Source organism: Oikopleura dioica, chromosome PAR (genome assembly GCF_907165135.1).
Source record: "Oikopleura dioica chromosome PAR, OKI2018_I68_1.0, whole genome shotgun sequence".
NCBI classification, from domain to species: domain Eukaryota; kingdom Metazoa; phylum Chordata; class Appendicularia; order Copelata; family Oikopleuridae; genus Oikopleura; species Oikopleura dioica.
Genome location: NC_137293.1, coordinates 6,209,370 through 6,226,200, shown reverse-complemented (window position 1 = coordinate 6,226,200; position 16,831 = coordinate 6,209,370). Strand labels below are relative to the sequence as shown.

Genomic DNA, 16,831 nt, shown 5'->3' with positions numbered 1-16,831 from the left:
AACAAGCTGTTCGAACGGGATCGTCAACGATTTTGATGCATTTTCCGCAAATGAACTCAGAAGTTCCGATTGTTCCGATTCCAATTACCGACCAGTTCGGATCCGATCCGTTGATTTTCTCTTTGAACCGCTTCATTTTGAGTCTTTTTCTTTCGAAAACGTCGGCTCAGTAAAATTACAAATTGAACTGGGCCGAAATCATGAAAAAATCAACTGAAAAGCTGAAAGCGCGAGTTGAAATCGTGGATGATTTTTTGATCCTGAGAAATCAGAAGGAATAGAACCAGATCACGAAAAGGAGTATCCTGTTCATGTAGTCGAAGAATAGGGATTCTTCAAATTCTTCCTTGGCCAAGCTACTGATAAAGTATGAAATCATTAATTTTTCAGCGGGGAATAGATCAAAGTGCACCAGTCAGAAACAAAAGTGTGTCCCCTCTTCTTCTCTTTTTGTTCAATTTCAGCAGGGAAAAAAGTATCGATTTGTAGTACGGCAGGTTCTCGCTGAAAAAAGTAGTCGACATATTGCACCCGATGCGGCGCGCGTTTTGATCTTGTGGCGATATCAAAGTCAGATTTGCTCGAGCTCGCGGTAATAGCACTGTACGTGTCACAATAAACCGGGCCACTGTCACCACTTCCCGCTGTGATAGGCATCTACACCTCGTAAAGATGTCCAAGATGGTTCAACACCATAGCTTCCTTCCGAAACAAGGAGAATATATATTTAAGAAATCTTACCTTTTTCGGAATAACTATATAACACTTTTCAATCAAGTTCTTTGGTGCAACAATTATACAATTACGGAATCATAATATATCTTGAAGACTGTTAATCTCAAAGAATGAACCAGTATCCCGGCTTAGAAGAGTATAAAAAAGAGAATCATGCTCTTAGTCTTTTCTACGCAAAAGCAACCCTTGAGTATCAACAAATCTACCAAGAAATAACTTTATACACAGATAAGCTTGTTCATTTCTTCTTTTACGATCGATGGTTTTTGAGAGTGGCGTGCGAGAGTTTCAGCTAAGCAAGCGCGTGCCCGTGGATCCTCGTCCAATCCTCCGCCCCTGGCGCCCTCGCTGGAGGCGCTATCCCCGCGGCGCATAAAACTCCCAATATTGCTTGTGGAAAAATCAAAAACTAAAACACAGTCCTCAAAACAAAAAAGCTTTTCCAAGAAAACAAAATGAACACTACTCCAAAAACAGAGCCTATGCCGAACACTCCTACCCCAGAAGCAGCTGCTCCTGCTCCTCAAAAAGCCAGTCGTGGTCGAAAACGTCGCCGAGACGTGTCTCCAGACAACCCAAAGAGCATCATCAAGCAAGTCCGCCGATGCAAGGCCAACGATCGAGAGCGAAATCGAATGCACGGTCTCAACGACGCTTTGGACGAGCTCAGAGCTGTCTTGCCAACTTACCCCGACGAGTCCCGACTTACGAAGATCGAAACTCTTCGCTTCGCCTACTCCTACATCTACGCCCTTACCAACATGCTCGAGAAAGAAGGAGTAGACTTCGACATGCCCCCTGGAATGCGAAACGAAATGATGAACCCCATGCAAGGAATGAACGATCCCTACGCCGCCTCGATGTTTCCACAGGCCGATCCAAACTCTTTCATCCCGCAAGTCCCACCAAGCTCGATGGCAAGTGGCCACATTCCACCTCACACATTCGACCAGAACCAGACCCAGTCTCACTACGAAAGCATCGCCAACGATTCTGGCTTCGCTGATTCTCCAGAAGGGCATCGAAACATCGGCTCACCTGGTTACCCAACACCCGAAGCAGGAAAGTTCGAAGGAGGAGTTTCTTTTTCTCCGGATCATTCTAACGCCACTGGCTACCACCAGCAATCCCCAGTCGGAATGGGAGTTTCGATGCACCACGCTGGACAGCAGTACCCACCAGCTCCTCTTCCCTACCAACAACTTGGCCACCCAATGATGAATCCTCACTTCAGCCAGCAAATGGCAATGCCTGGCTCGGACATTCCGACTCCCTACGCCTGCGAAGAACCACCACGACCAGTATCAGAATTCCCGACTATGTAAAAAAGACTCTTTTTTTCTTTCCTGTTTCTTATGCTTACTTCTCCCCTTTGAACTTGTAAATAATATACTTTACTATGCACAAATTGAAGTTGGTGTTTCTTTATTTGTTGAGTTACTTGGTCATTTGCATATTCAAAAGCGATGTGTAAGGATATTAGGAGAGCATATGGGAGACGAGAAGTGAGATTTGGGGAATCATTAGTGACAGGTCACTTATCCGAAGACGGATCGAAATTGGCTAAGCGAGCATTAGATTTGTGTGTCTAAGTAACTAGCTCTAAATACGACTAGGGATAACAACAAGTCAATAAAAATAAAACAAGGCCTCGATTCTTGCTACTTGAAATATGCGGATTTATTTATCGCCTTCTTGTGTCGAGGAACTTCTAAGTAAATCAAGGATGAAAATATAGAAAATATTGCCTATATCATTCAAGAAAGAAGTGTACCGAAATTTGGTTTAGTAGCAGACGGACATAAGTTTCACTTAATTCCGCTCAAGTGGTTTGATACGCCGAGGCAAATTTCATTATTTGAAAGAGTCTTCGAAATCGGACAGGATGCCATATGTTTTGGGGAGTATTTTTTGTCGGAAAGATCAACTCAAGTGTCCCCATCTTGTTCTTGTTTGATTTCGCCAATTTGCGTAAGCTGAGAGGGTGTGACGACTACTAATTGCAATTCTCCTTGCTCTAGCTTTCTGGACTTTTTATAATTCGCGATCGATGGACAGGGAGGGAAATTTCGAATGCGCGAGTGTTCGAAATTAGACCGATCGGATGTGTTTATGGCACTCAGACTCGCAATAAAACAATCCTCGTTTGCATAAATCTGAATTTCGGATTATCGACCATGCATTTCCGTGAAATTTTTAATAATAAAAAATCATTAGATATTCTCAGCCCAATAAAAATTTTCTTACTAAGGGGTGGTAAAGGCCTGAAAATTCTAGTCACTAGGATAGCTCTGGAAATATAATCTATAGAAGGATTCACGACATGAAAGAGCAGGGGTAGGTTTGAAGTCGTCAGCAAAAAAGCTCCACCAAATCTTCTTATAACTCAGATTATCGTCACATTTGATCAGAAATCGATGCCGCTGAGGGGAGGGACTCAGCACCGACAGAGTCCCTTATGTTCCGCCCCTGAATTAGTCGCTTTTCGCGATGATGCTCTTAACTTATTAATTCGCAGTCTGACATGCATAAATTAGCGCAAAAACGTGCAGCTTTTCCGCATCTGACAAATGTTACACTAACGGGCGAAAATGGAAAAAGAGGGGTTGAAAATGATGATTTCTAAATTTGATGCTGAGTAGTTGATAAACTTATTTTTCTCAGAAAAGTCAATGTTATCAGTTGAGAAGAGCCCCAGCAGAGCATAAAACCTCGATTTCCGGGCACCCCGTTGCTCCGGCGACGGAAGTCACGTGGCCAAAGTCAACGCCGTGGAACATAGGAGGAGCTACCCGCTGCGTCGGGACCTCGATACGGCCGTTATCCGTCATTGTCGCCAGTTCCGTTAAACATTTTTATTGACACTTAGGGGTCATCGAACATTGAGAATCGAGAAGATTACTTATCCGATAGAGCGCAGTTACTTTGATATTTTGGTAAAAGCGATTTATGGGGAACTCGATTATTTATCGCGGAAAATAAATTTTGTACAGTAAGAATAAAACTTTACTACTGTAAAGGTTGACCTGTAAAAGTTACTATTGTTTCTTCTCGGGAATAAATGTCGCAAAAGCTAAGAATTTACAACAGAGTAAAAATAAAAAAATTCCAGATTTCCGTGATAGTCAATTAGACCCAAAGCGGCATAAAGCGATTCATCATTGAAGTACTTGCAATCAGCAAAATTTGCTCCGTCATCGACGGAAGAGCAATTGTGGATTTCTGAGGACTGTGGCCTCCTTTTACTGATCTCGCCGCGCACAGGTTGAAAAAGTAACTTTCCTCGAGCTTTTGAATTTATTGCCCCGTCCTAAATCAGACGAGCACGGCCCATTGTCAAATTAGAAAAGGCAACAGTTTGGGCCACTTGCGGCTTCGTCCCTTGATCATTTCGAGCATTTACTTCCGCGTAAAAGGACTAAGCTGATCAGACAATACTGTTATCTGCAGTTACTATTACTTAGTGAACTCGGCTTTTATTTACGCTTGTTTGAAGAAAGGGATTAGAATTTCATGGTACATTTAGCAATACAGTAACAAGTAAGGTATGAACAGTTTGGCTATGCTCCTGACAATTAGCTCTTGGTCTTTTTCTTACTATTGGTCATATATTTTTTCCAAAGAGTTGGGAACTTGCCCCAATCACAGGTTCCTCCATTTTCTTTCATGTACCTAAAAATATTATCTCATCCCTTTTTTGATGAGCCTAACTTACATCAAAAGGTCTTCCACCGAACCACTCGGCACTTTCTCCGGAATTTCCTTCCTGATCGCTTCGTGACCCTTATGCGAGCAGTCAATCGTCTTTTCCGCGCACTGCTTGTAAACTTCTTTCAAATGTTCCACATCGCGCTTCATTCTATCCCGCCCGTAAGCGTCAACCCTCTGCCAAAAAGTCTTGTTGAAATGGTTGTAAATCGCAACATCTTGGTGAAAAAACGAATTGAAGGTTTCAACGTCTTCAGGTGTGAAGGGCGCGTGCTCATAGTGCTTGACTTTGGTCGGCGGAACATACAAATCGATCCAGTCTGAGCCAGGGATCAGCATACTCTTGCTGTAAACATATACTTGGTTATAGATCCGATCCCTTCTCCCATGCACAGCGCGTCTTTTAACAAAACGAGGCTTTCGAAAAAGTAATTAGAAATCATCACCAAATGGAAGTCGCTTTCCATCATTCGCAATCCATGATCAATGTATTCCTGAGACTCGTTGTCGACGTCCCAGCCAAGTTCGAAAGCCTGGAAGTTTCGGCCGCGGGAGGCCCAGGGAATCGACATGTTCCATTTTTCTGGCGCGGCGCGCAGGTATTCTGAAGTTACGTAACACTCCGGATTAGGAAGGATATTTACCGATAGGATTCGAGTCCCAGCCAGAAACGGCAGCAAAGGGCATTCCCCAGCAACACAGGTCATTTTTCCGTTCCATAGCAGATTTTAGCGTATGATGTCTTGAGTAAAAAAAGTTGAATGTGCTTTCAAAATGTTCTAGCGGCGATCTAATCACAGTCAAGTAGATCGTGTCTTCCGGGAAAACACTTCTGAAGGCATCTGCATCGAATCGGACATGACTGGCAGAGTAGTCATACGTAACGTAACTGAAAGGATAGGAAGTTGTCTTGGCAGTGCGATGAAAGGGTTAATTTACCGTTTTCCGACGAAGCGGGGGTCGAAGCGCCCCGGGTAACCGCCCAGAAATGGCCCGATCATGGAGTTAGCCCCGATCAGACTGTGCTTGTGCGCATACGCTTGAAAGATAAAACGGAACGCCGTTGAGCCGCATTTATGCTTGATGAGGGTCACCAAAGCTCAAATTAAATCCTCGCTACGTAAAATGCGCCGTAAGATGATCCCCTCTTCCTTTTTATGAAAGACAAAATGCCTTTTTGGCTTGCACGTGCCGTCCTCGCTGACGTCTTCGTAGGGAATTTCGAAATCGGGCTCGGGGGAGCCTGATAACACATCTGTCGCGTCTGGGAGATCAGTTTTGAGAGATTGATCTGGGTCTTCGTCGTAGTACTCCTCTCCGTCGTCTACTTCGTCGTCTTCGAGGAATTCTTTCGAAGCCAGGAATTCAGGTGATAATTTGGTCAAATCAAGATCGACCTTTTCCAGCACTATTTTTTGCCCTGAATTTTTATTTAACAAATGCCGCGAAGAGCTAGCCCTACCGAATTCAAGCGAGCTTCTGTCAATTTGCAAGCTCTCGAGTTCCAAGAAAAAGTAAGCGAAAAAGACACAGAGCGCCGCAAACACCCCGAAAATATTGCCCGTGCTAATCATTTTCCAGCGCCAAGGAGCATCTCTACTGCGGTTTTAAGAACATCGTTTGCACTCAAGGGTATATTTGACTGATTTCTAGTGCCGATTGATTGACATGTCCTCTTGGGAGACCGCCCGGCGGCAATCATCGCGCCTATCCAAAAACTCCACCGCCGACTTTATTCGGATTAAGAAATTGATATCGCAATCGCGGACATGGGCTCCTACATCCCGAGATAACGGTCATCGCTAAGCTTGGAATCATGTCAAAATCCCTGCAGTGCGCGCCGGTAGCGACGGTTCATTACTTTTGAACTTGCAATCAACGAAAACTGCTTCATAAAAAAGAGATAGAAAAAATGCTTCTCTCCATAAATAATCTATCTTGAAAAAAGATGTATTCAAAAAAGAGAAAACATCTTTTGATCGTTTGAAATCGAGAATGAATTTTATAAGAACTTGATTTTGTTATTTCTTGCACAGGAATATTTATCAAACACAGGGAATTATTAATTTTATCTGTCGAACTACGGTGTTATGAATGTTTTGTTTTCAATGAAGGAAATTGAACAAGAAAGTAGGAGCATTTTACTTTCGCAAATTTTTGAATCGAGCTTCGAGATCGTCGAAATCATCGCCAGAATCGTCGTCCTCTGGTTGGTTCTGGCGAGCGTTTGGCGTTGGATCATTGCTGGGAATGGAGGGAAGTCCGGGGATGATGTCATCTTCGGCTGGGGCAACATCGTCGTACTATTTTTGGGATTCATTTAATTCGGCGGAGAGTTAATTTAGTCCGGATGAGTTGGAAATTTGGATGATTTGATTAGTAAAACGATCAGCGAGGATTCAGACTACAATTTTTATACCACCACTTTGTATAAAAATCAAAAAAGAAAGAGCAATAATCACATTGATCTTCTCTTGTTTTGATTGTAATTGTAATTGATTGATAAAGTTAAAACATGATGCTTGTTTGACACCCAAACTCACTATTTGCTCATCGGCAAACTCGTAAACATTTTCTTCCTAATTATTAATGATTAGCGTGAAATTCACACAGCTCTTGTAAAGTGTTTCGAATTTGAAGAGGTTTATATTTACTTTGGGAGAGTTCATGATATCCGTGTACTTAGGCGCTGGTTCGGGCATCCCTCGAGTTCCAGGGGATCCGGCGTCTTTCTTCGGCTCGCCTGAAAGATAAGAATTGGCGCACTGGGGCGAGGAAGATCTTCTACCTGGGATAGAAGGAAGATTATCAGAAGGCAATCTCATCGATGCAGTTGGTGGAATACCCGGATAGGCTGGAGAAGCAGGTCCTCCAGGAATTGTCGGCAGATTCGTCGCTGGATCAATCGGTCCAGGATTGTAAATGGACATTTCAGTAGGTCCAGTGGCTTGAGGCGGGTAGGGCTGTTGCGCTTGCAGGTAGGGCAGTTGCTGGCTCAAGTCGCCACTGTCGAAAGGATCACCATCATTATCATCCTCCCCACTTCTCGGAACGAGATAAATATCCTCCTTTATGATGAATTTAATCAGAAAGAAAGTGTTAAGAGCTACAAGGGAGTGAGTTGAGATCCTTAGCCAGGAGGAGGCTTTTTGTTATCCTGATCAAAATGATCCCAATGTGGTTTTTCTTTGGATGCGGATGAATAAATACCAGGCTCACTACTTGTTTTCTACTCATGCTCGAAGCAGAAAGAGATGTTTGTAAGTAGCAGAGCTAATGCTTAGTTAACAAGAGACGGTGCACAGAATATGATCAGATATTCTGGAATAAGGAGATCTACAATCAAATGAGATTGTTTGTTTGAAAGATCGTCATGAAAAATCTAGTGATTCAAACCGGCTCCTGGAACGGGACCATTACGAACCTCATCCGGAATGCCATCGTCGAGGAGAGCCGCTTGATCTGAATTGTATATCTTAGTAAATAATTCTTGTTTAATTTTCACAATCATCTGCAAATATCTGCAATCTTATTGCATCCTTTCAGAATTGGATTTTATTCAAAAAATGAGTACGTCGGAAGCGTATGAAAAATGCTCTGACGAGGAAGAAACTATCGCTGAAAACGAGAGAACGAAAGAATTCCGAGATTTGAAAGGGAAAGTGGATTTATTGCTAAACGAAAAAGAGGAAGAGACGAAGTTGTTGAACGAAAAATTGGAAACTCTTGACGAAGAGAATTCAATACTGATTATTGATAAGGCAAAGGAGCAGATCAACAAGGAAAAGTATTCAGATCTCATGAAACTCTTCGAAATAGAACAAGATCTTGTGAAACGCAAAATGGAATTCTGGGGAAATAATTTTTATGAAGATTTTGATGAGCTCCATTACGATCCAACAGAGCTAATAAAGAATATGCAGCGATAAGCATTTCATTGTGGAGTCCCCGGGTCAAAGCTTGAACTCCATAGAAGACAAGAACGTTACCTGAAGTTAATGAAGACTGAATGTGACCATTCTATTCAGAAAACTCAAGCAAAATTAACCCAAATTGATATGACAATGGACTACTTAAATCAAAAAATTGCTAAAAACAACAAAAAAATTAGAGAAGCTAAAACTCAAGTTGAAGCAAATTTCAACAAACTACAATCATTTGTTGAAGAAAGAACCGAAAGTGACCCTTGTTCCGTCTGTTACGAAGATTTCAACGAAGATCAAAACAAAAAATGCTGCCTTAGCTCGTGTGGTCATCAATTTTGCTTCAGTTGCTTGAATAAAATCAAAGAAGAGAACAAACTCTCACAAAAAGCTTTCGAAGCTGAGAATATCATAAAGCTGTACTGAATAAAATTCATACCTGGAGTGAACTCAACGTTGTAATTCTTTGCAATCTCAATTAGATAGTTCTCAACAAGCGACCTCTTCGGCGAGTGCTGGTTCAGCTTGTCCTGGAGTTTGGTCGAAATGTGCTTGTCGAGCATTCCCTGGCGACATTGCTGGATGTGTTCCTTGCCGTATTTCTTCATGAGCTCATCTACGACTGTTTTTAACTCGGCGCAGTCATCGGTGATGCGCGGCTGAACCCAGATGATGCTGTTGATCGGCTCTTGTAGACCAATATCGATGGAGTTGCTCATTTGAATCAGCCCCACGCGGGCAAGAATCAAATCCAGGAACATTTCTAAATAAGAGCTAGTCGGACCCAATCAAAAGCGCTTATCCGTCGCTTCAACCAATCAGAATTCAAAGTACCTGTAATCTCCAAGGCTTCGACTTTGTAGTCTTCTCTGATAATATGCTCGACTCTTATTCTCGCTCGATCGTACTTGTTGAGCTTCAAATAATCAGCAATCTCTTTCCTGGCTTTCAAGGCCATTTCAGTCTTCTTTTTCTCGACCAATTTCAGTCGGCTGATGCATATTCTGCAATTCGTTTTGAACTTCTTGTCGTTGAACTTTGACTTGAACATTCTACGAGAAAAAATATAATTGACTCTTTGAAAATAAAAATATTTTTAAAATTTCAAGAGTCTTCGTTGTTTTCAGTTTCAAAAGGCGGCAAAATTCCAAGTCGTATGAGCTCTTCTTCCGTTTGAATGAGAATTTTAAACTCCCACAAGTTCAGCGCGTGTACAACTCCAAAAAGAAACATCGCAATACTAAAATCTCTCCGTCACTCTCGTTAAAAACAAGCCTCCCCAATTTGAAATGACTCAGAAAAACGTCACAAAGGCTGTAGGAATGATTCGGCTCTGCGTAGTAAAACTCAGGAGCGCAAATATTAGTGGGCTCGATAAGAAAGTTAGCTTACAATATTTTGTATCCTTTAATTTGCATCTGCATCGATAGCTGGGCTTCTTTGATATCCGGTTTAGGCATTTGTCGACTCTGAGCGAGGCGTTTTCGTTTTGCTAGTTCGGCCAATTTCGTCGAACTAACATTTTCTGACGATTTCGACAAATTGAGGACTGACGAGGAAAGATATCTCCTGGACAAACTGTTTGAGACACTGCTTGAAAACTTTAAAACACGATTCATTCTTGAATTCACGATGTTTTTAGACGTCTAATGATTAATTTATTTCCCGGGAAATTCGAAATTAAAAAAAGATAAAAACTAAACAGGTACAGGTAATTTGGAACTAAAACGCCAGTATCTATCTGGGTTCAGGTTAATGTACAGTCATCAGGGTTCATTCAGCAGTCGCTTTCATTTTCGTTGTCAAAGTTAGTCGTCGTTGACTTCAAGCATTTCGGAGAGAGGGTTTTGTCGGAGCTTTGGAAAAGGATCGAACTTGATATTTTTTAAAAGACTTCTTATAGAAAAGATTTAGATCCGTGCATAAATAGTTTCTTTGGACTCAGCGAAGATCAAGGTCGTGCAGAAAACATTGAGGAGGCATGTGACGCTGACTAAAGCTGCGAGCATGATCGTCATTCTCACCAAGGCCTTTCTGTTGGTTCCACCCTGGCCATCAATTGGCAGCATACTTTTTTGGGAGAAAAATAGTTCAATTTCCAAATTGAAAAGGATGTTCACCTGATGAAGAAGAGCATAACGGCGGCGATGACAAGAAGAATGATAATAATCGACATGAAAAAGATCAAAACGCCCCAGAGACCACTGTTTTCCAAAGCTAAAAAAGGGATGAAAAACGAGAAAGAAGCATTAATTTTACCTGCGTAGCTGTTTCGAGCAAGAACCAAAAGACGAAGCTGGGTGCAGTTTTGGACGAAAAGAGTGAGAAGAAGGAAAGCAGAAGTGGCAGATTTGAAGGTTGAGAATCTACGAGCTTCCGCGTGAACAAGGTCAAATACGTCCCCTTACCTCTCAATGCAAAATTCATCGTCGAAGAGCGCGGCGAAGATTTGACCAAAAGACGCGCTCCATCCATCGTCCTCTTCTCCACGAAGCTCGGGCTGTGAAGAGAACTCTCTGGTGTATCCGACTCCGGCTGTTTTGAAAAGTTAAAGACGCACAAAAAGTCTTTGCGACTTACAATGAGTGTCAACATTTTGGAATTCAGAATCGTCAATCAACATTGGTCGATTCTCCTCCTAATCATAGAATCCATAGAATTATAACGAAAAAGTCTGTTCTTACCTCTCTAGGAGGCTTCGCAGGGTAGGAGCTCTCCGACATTGCTCACTACCTAAAGAAGAAATCTCAAATTTGTGGAAAAATAGCTTTCCTGGAACGTTTGAAAAGGAAAATGAAGAGGAAGATAGGTAGAAAAAGAGGTGAAGAGTGGTGAAAAGATAGGTAAGGTGAGAATTAGAAGAAAGTAAGGACCTCAAGATGAGTTGGTCTATTTTTTCTTGAGGCTCATGCTTGACATAAGCTTTTTGAGCTTTGATTTTTTAGGAGCATCGTTTTTTAGGATAAGTTTTTCGTCGCTTTTATTCCGCGCTGGAATGGCTCAAAAAAGGTTTTTCAAAGCGTCTTCCTATTAAAAGAAAGGCTTTGAATATAAACCAGTCCCGAAAAAGTCAAAATCATGTCCGTTATTTGCGAATTCCTCAAGCAACTGGGAGTCTTTTCGAATTGTTCTCTGGGGAGTGAGTTACTGATCCCGTAATGCAGCTTGCTGTGGGTACTTGGCGGCTTTAGCTCGAGGATTAATTTTTAGGTGTTGAGTCGCCCAAAGTCACTCATATTCTACCTCTTTCAGTACTACTAACTGAGGCGCTGAAAATGCTTCCAATATATTGTCCTTGAGTAGCCATCTTTTCCAAAATTGCTAAATTTACAGCTCTAAGACTACTTAGATAAATTTGGTTGAATTAGGATTTCCCTCGACTACCAAAAGTGACTCAGTGAACAATTTCCTTCAGTATGTCTGTAACACTCAGAAGTTCTTTGCTCCATGCATACTGGGCTTCCTGGAAGATCGAATGAGTAACCAGCCTCAGCTAAGGGGACAGGAAACGGCGATGGAATCTTAGATCGCTGAAGAAATCAATGAAGAGAACTCTGCTTCTTACCTTCGCCCTCCCTAGATTTGAAAGTCCATCTGAATTATCGTCCGAATAAATGTTTTCCCTGAGATTTTCCAAGTTGCCTCCGATATGCGTTGGGCCCATGAATCTATTCGTCATCCCACTGCTCTCTGAGAACGACTTTCTTCTGCGCATTCCGTCTTCAGAAGTTTGCGGGTTTTCGTCAGTTATTGTGATTCTTTTATGACTCTTCCTCGGAGAGTTGTCTCTGTTGAGATCGAATAAGCCCATTCGATTCTTGAGAATTGAAGGAAGGAGGCTTGAGCTTGGTGTTGGTGATGGAGAGGGAGAAGGATTAAGAGATGGAACTTGGACTTGCAGCGTCGGGCCCGGACCAGGCGGTAGATTCATTTCATTGGTGCCTACCCAGTCTGGCCGCCGAAATGATGGAATCTCCTCGCTTCCAGAGCTGGAGACAATATCGGATGAAGAATCACCTTATTTCGGCATGAAAAGAAATCATCAGTAAATAGGCTACCTCCGAGAATTCCAAGACCAGAGGCACGACTTCCCCTTCTACTCCGGTTGAAGGGCAAAATGGGAATTTCCAATCTTTCTTCCTCTGAAGAAATGACCGTATCTTCCATCGATAATTGATGTTTTTGGTGCGTTTTCAAGTCGTCGACTTTTCTACGCAGAGCACGATAATGATTCTCTAAGCTCTTGAGCCTGGACTCGATTTGGTGAATTTCAGCGTGATGAGTTTCGTGCTGTTTTTGGGCGCTGCCACACCAGAGGTGGTAGGCAAGATCGAACGCCTGGTGGGAGAAAGAAAGAGTGAAGAAGAAAGAAAGAGAAAGAGGAAAATAGAGAAAAGAAAAAGCCAAAAAGGGTACCTGTCCGATGCATTTGTTGACGCTGTTGATCTCTCTTGATTCTGCTCGATGCCATTGAAACTTTTTCGGTCCCATTTTGACTGCAAACAACAAGGAACCTTCTAGCACGACTGAGTAGCTGATATCATAAAGCTAAAGAAAGAAATACATCCAAAAGAAATTGAAACATCTTACATTTGCTTTGAAAATTTCTTCAAGTCCACTTTTGATCACAATTTGCCGGCAATTGATGGAAATGGTACTTTGAGAAGATTTCCCATGGAATTGATCAAGTGCTCTTTTTGCATCAGTTTTGTCGCCAGTGCCTTTGCAAGACGTCGTGCCGTGGTAATAAATGTCGTAAGTTACGGCAGAGCTGAGGAGCAAACTTGGATCGTGAAAGACGTCGTTTTTGTCTTGGGAAATGCCCTTGAAAATGGACAGTTTTTGCATTCTAAAAGACTCAGATTTTGAGAAGAGAGGAAGAGAGAAGACTAATTGCTAGATTTTTCAGCAGCAGTGGATTCTGCTTCTTCAGCGGCTCTTTCTGCTTCGGCTTCTTCATGGGCGAGCTCAAATTCTTCGACCATTTGTAAAAGTTCTTCGTCCGAAAATTGCTGAAAAAAGAAGCGTGAATTCTTGACTGGATAGAACTGACCCTACCTTTGTCAACTGCTCCGCTAAATCGACGTTTCCTTTAATACGCTGTTCTTCTCGCATTTTTCGGAGGACGAAGTACTCTTGCTCTGTCGGCGTGAGTCGGAAATTACGCTCGGCAGTATGAATCTTTGATGAGTCCAAATCGGGTCTTCCTAACTCGTCGACGGGGAAATTATGAGTTGTTGGTCGTTCCAAAGCAGATAGAATTTTATCATCGACATTATTTTCGTGCTAAACGAACATTCACCTCTGCCAATCGAATTTCTCTTACCAAAAAGTCTTTAGAAGCAGCAGTCCATTCTTGAAACTCTTTTTTATGCTTCTTCTCCAGCGATCTTTTATATTTTCTTATTCTTTCAACTTCTCGTTCTTCGCGCTCAAGTCGTTTTAGCTCAGAAGTTTCAAGTTTTTGCATAAATTCTTCTTTCATAGATTCATTCTAAGAATTCGCAATTTACAATCAACCATTCTTTTAAATTCGGTCTTACTCTAAATTCGTTCCAAGCAATTCTTCTGCTAACGTCTCTATATTCCGCGGGCATTCCAGCGTTGCCCCTCAATTCTTCCAAATGATCGACTTTTGATTGAATCAGCTGGATTTGCTTTTGAACAAGATTGGCTCCCCTTCTGTCTTTGGAGAAAGAATACCAGTTCAGGAAACGATCGTGTCGAACTGGATATTTCTTCGCTTCAATTTTCGCTGCTTTGAACTCTTCAATAGTTGACGAATTTTGTCTGACGAATAGCTGGCACTGGGCTATGGCTTCTTCCTCGACCAAAACGGGCTCTACGTATTTTTCAAAGGCGAATGCTCTCACTGCTTTCATCTGGTGGTTGTATTCCTGGCTGATTTTGGCGTGGTAGTGCATGAACTCGACGGGTATTTCTTCGTGGTCGTATTCGTGTGTGTTGATCATCGCTTCCTGAAAGAATTGGCTTACGAAACACTTATCTTCTACTCACTCTTTGCTTTTTGCTGGGCTGCCTCCAAATTGGCTTGGCTGGCAAACCGGCGAAGAACTCCCTTTCGCCCGTTTCCTTATCAACTCCTTCCATGACCCAGTACGGCTTGGGCGCGTGTCCGTTAAATTCAACGCTGTATTGATTCGCCTTTCTTAGATTTTTTCCTCTTGGGTCTGTTCGCTTTGCCCAGTCTCGATTCCTGCGAAAAAATATCCGTTATCCTCGAAATTCTATGGCTGGGTTTACTTTAATGGTCGATGAGGACCGCCCTGGTCATCGAGCATCGGAAATTTGTCTTTTTGCTTGTCTGGGATGGCGAAACTGTCGTCCCGATTCCACTTTGAGCCTGACCACCAGGGATCATTGAATCCGCCGAATCGGAGGCCCTTGGTCGCTTCTGAATTTGCTCGAGCAAGAGCCCTCCTGAGCTCTTTCGAACTTCGAAGCATTCTACAATCAAATGCATAAGCAATAGAATCCTGCAGAAAACTACAATAGATAAACAACTACTGACAGTTGGTTTATCTGAAAGAATGGTTTATCTTGATCAGGTCATATCATTTATTGGTACATTAGGAAGACAGTATTGAATTTTCAATTTTCAAGAAAATGAGGTAAGGCTAACGGTTAGCCGCTAACCGCTGATCGGCCGATGAATGTGCATATCGTGAGTCATAACAAATTGCTCTCTTCAAATATAAATACGTTCGTATTCATTTTTCAAAGAAATTTAACAGACCTTAGTTGGGGATTTTCGTTGATCTTCATCTCCAGCTGCTTTAACTGCTCTTTCAGCTCGTATCTCTGGCTCTTCAGCTCCTCGTTCTTTCCTAATCAAAAGAGTAAGAGAGGAATAAAAGTGACTATAAGTTACTTGTAAGTTCTTGAACATGCGATTCGAGGGTTTGAATCTTTTGAATTTTTCTCTGTCTACATTTCGTCGCCGCAGCTCGGTTTCTTTCTCGCTTTCTCTCCAGCTTCGCCTGAAAATTAACATGAGGGGGTCATACTATATTAAAGAAGACTCTTGTCGAACCTCAAGTTGAGTGTCCATATCGATAGGTTGCGTTGGCAATTGATGGACGCCGGGGTGACTCGTGGAATGCTCAGACATCACTTTTTTAGGTTCGTCAACGATAGAAAAATGACAAAATAGGGGCAATAAAAAGGCGTATCGACTAATTGAGAAATTTTGCGGAAATAACGCCTTTCGTAGATTGAAATTGAGAGCCCTATCCATTATAACGTGTCTCGGAAAATTACGTTTATACTGAAATCGAAGTTGCAATTGTGAATTTCGAAAGTCTTCGATTTCTTTAAAAAGATCTTTGAAAAGATCTTCCATGTTATCTTCGGAATCATCCATTTTGTGCGTTAAAACCGGTCATTCCCGGACAACAAAAGTTCGGAGGAAAAAAGTTCTAGAGACAGGAAAAGGTTGAGAACCTGCACCCATCGGCACCATAGGATTGATAGAATTCTTCGTCGACGCGGTGAAATCAATCGCGCTAATCATCGGTCCTTCGGAAGAAATCGCCTGAATTTGCTGCACCGGAATCTCTGGATGGTCAGTTTCTGGCTCTCTTTTCACTTCGCTGCTGTTCGAGCTGTTTGAAGCAAGGCTAAAATTATTTGCTGAATTGTTTTCGATCTCTTCAATGATGGTTTCATCTAAGTTTTCAACTTTCACTTCGGCTTGAAAATTTTCAACATTCATCCTCGCTTTTGCGCGTCTTAGTCACTTTAGTAGCAATTGTTCTTTGATTAGCAAGAGTCCCTTGTTGTCAAAAGTGGCTCTTATTTGTGAATCACCGCGTGCGAGGAGAGCTCAAGGGAAGATTTCCGCCGCTCAGGGCTATCAAAATATTTCTTTCCCAGGCTTGGTTGGCGAATAAAGAAAGAAAAAGGGATGAAAGGCGATTATTCTCAATAAAAAACGAATTCTTCAAAAAGACTTTTTCATCGATTCTTATGAGGAGAATTTGATTTTTTGATTGCTTGCATTTACCTAGAGATAATTCTTGGAACCAGTGGATGCTCCGCTCCCTCCAAGTTCTGATTATACAGTCTCATCGCGTCCGGCGTCGGGAGAGTATTCTTAACATCCGGTGTCGCCAAAGACGAGCTGACTACAACTCTAGGTCCGTCAGGAATGCTGATAGGTTCTGGCTTCTTTTTCTCCCGCGAGATCTGGTTTGCCTCCATCTTTTTTGAGATTTTCTTAGTCCTCTTTTGTCAGCTCCAGATTCAATTTTTCCCCGTTGCGGTTGACAAGTTGAGGCACACACACACTGCCTTTGGCCACCTACCAATGAAACTCGCTCAAATTTCACACACGGACGATTTCGATTCAAATTGGGCACACAGCGATTTCTCAACTAAGACAACGCAAGTTTGATAGTTTGAGTTTAACAATTTCTCAAAAAGGGGTCGATAAACAAAAATAA

At 42.2% G+C, this 16,831-nt stretch overlaps 7 protein-coding genes across 11 annotated transcripts; 1 reads left to right on the top strand and 6 right to left on the bottom strand.

Annotated features, from left to right (window-relative positions):
* The first annotated feature begins 1,153 nt into the window (after positions 1-1,153).
* LOC145705566 (uncharacterized) lies at positions 1,154-2,134 on the top strand. Its single transcript, XM_081783048.1, has one exon. It carries the CDS (start codon positions 1,191-1,193, stop codon positions 2,058-2,060), a length of 870 nt encoding a protein of 289 aa, XP_081639174.1. The 5' UTR covers positions 1,154-1,190; the 3' UTR covers positions 2,061-2,134.
* A 2,090-nt stretch (positions 2,135-4,224) lies between these two features.
* LOC145703491 (galactosylceramide sulfotransferase-like) lies at positions 4,225-5,529 on the bottom strand. Its single transcript, XM_081780854.1, has 5 exons — positions 5,383-5,529; positions 5,088-5,332; positions 4,785-5,047; positions 4,451-4,725; positions 4,225-4,407 (listed from the first exon to the last, which is right to left on the bottom strand). Exons 1-5 carry the CDS (start codon positions 5,442-5,444, stop codon positions 4,311-4,313), a joined length of 942 nt encoding a protein of 313 aa, XP_081636980.1. The 5' UTR covers positions 5,445-5,529; the 3' UTR covers positions 4,225-4,310.
* A 14-nt stretch (positions 5,530-5,543) lies between these two features.
* Positions 5,544-6,137, bottom strand: LOC145701504 (uncharacterized). The gene is made up of 2 exons (XM_081778721.1): positions 5,906-6,137; positions 5,544-5,863 (listed from the first exon to the last, which is right to left on the bottom strand). Exons 1-2 carry the CDS (start codon positions 6,015-6,017, stop codon positions 5,544-5,546), a joined length of 432 nt encoding a protein of 143 aa, XP_081634847.1. The 5' UTR covers positions 6,018-6,137.
* A 298-nt stretch (positions 6,138-6,435) lies between these two features.
* Positions 6,436-9,448, bottom strand: LOC145706187 (IST1 homolog). 3 transcript variants are annotated; one of them, XM_081783712.1, is made up of 8 exons: positions 9,201-9,448; positions 8,806-9,129; positions 7,848-7,905; positions 7,579-7,631; positions 7,232-7,450; positions 7,098-7,186; positions 6,987-7,022; positions 6,436-6,746 (listed from the first exon to the last, which is right to left on the bottom strand). In XM_081783712.1, exons 1-8 carry the CDS (start codon positions 9,415-9,417, stop codon positions 6,585-6,587), a joined length of 1,158 nt encoding a protein of 385 aa, XP_081639838.1. In that variant the 5' UTR covers positions 9,418-9,448; the 3' UTR covers positions 6,436-6,584. The 3 variants fall into 3 exon arrangements, with proteins under 3 accessions (XP_081639838.1, XP_081639839.1, XP_081639840.1); XM_081783713.1 differs by lacking the exon at positions 6,987-7,022 and having other exon boundaries at positions 6,437-6,746; XM_081783714.1 differs by lacking the exon at positions 6,987-7,022 and having other exon boundaries at positions 6,437-6,748; positions 7,127-7,186.
* A 563-nt stretch (positions 9,449-10,011) lies between these two features.
* Positions 10,012-13,218, bottom strand: LOC145706184 (uncharacterized). 3 transcript variants are annotated; one of them, XM_081783708.1, is made up of 8 exons: positions 12,783-12,869; positions 11,051-11,099; positions 10,947-11,004; positions 10,775-10,901; positions 10,626-10,732; positions 10,487-10,583; positions 10,289-10,436; positions 10,012-10,222 (listed from the first exon to the last, which is right to left on the bottom strand). In XM_081783708.1, exons 2-8 carry the CDS (start codon positions 11,087-11,089, stop codon positions 10,175-10,177), a joined length of 624 nt encoding a protein of 207 aa, XP_081639834.1. In that variant the 5' UTR covers positions 11,090-11,099; positions 12,783-12,869; the 3' UTR covers positions 10,012-10,174. The 3 variants fall into 3 exon arrangements, with proteins under 3 accessions (XP_081639834.1, XP_081639835.1, XP_081639833.1); XM_081783709.1 differs by lacking the exon at positions 12,783-12,869 and having other exon boundaries at positions 10,947-11,001; XM_081783707.1 differs by lacking the exons at positions 10,012-10,222; positions 10,289-10,436; positions 10,487-10,583; ... (2 more) ...; positions 10,947-11,004; positions 11,051-11,099 and adding exons at positions 11,108-11,887; positions 11,932-12,383; positions 12,425-12,704; positions 12,957-13,218 and having other exon boundaries at positions 12,783-12,914.
* Positions 13,219-13,248: 30 nt separating this feature from the next.
* On the bottom strand, positions 13,249-14,833 carry LOC145706186 (uncharacterized). The gene is made up of 6 exons (XM_081783710.1): positions 14,631-14,833; positions 14,385-14,583; positions 13,910-14,344; positions 13,693-13,860; positions 13,425-13,652; positions 13,249-13,378 (listed from the first exon to the last, which is right to left on the bottom strand). Exons 1-6 carry the CDS (start codon positions 14,831-14,833, stop codon positions 13,256-13,258), a joined length of 1,356 nt encoding a protein of 451 aa, XP_081639836.1. The 3' UTR covers positions 13,249-13,255.
* Positions 14,834-14,918: 85 nt separating this feature from the next.
* Positions 14,919-16,779, bottom strand: LOC145701913 (uncharacterized). The gene is made up of 6 exons (XM_081779125.1): positions 16,393-16,779; positions 15,837-16,006; positions 15,421-15,500; positions 15,259-15,367; positions 15,124-15,214; positions 14,919-15,073 (listed from the first exon to the last, which is right to left on the bottom strand). Exons 1-6 carry the CDS (start codon positions 16,587-16,589, stop codon positions 15,019-15,021), a joined length of 702 nt encoding a protein of 233 aa, XP_081635251.1. The 5' UTR covers positions 16,590-16,779; the 3' UTR covers positions 14,919-15,018.
* Positions 16,780-16,831: the final 52 nt, after the last annotated feature.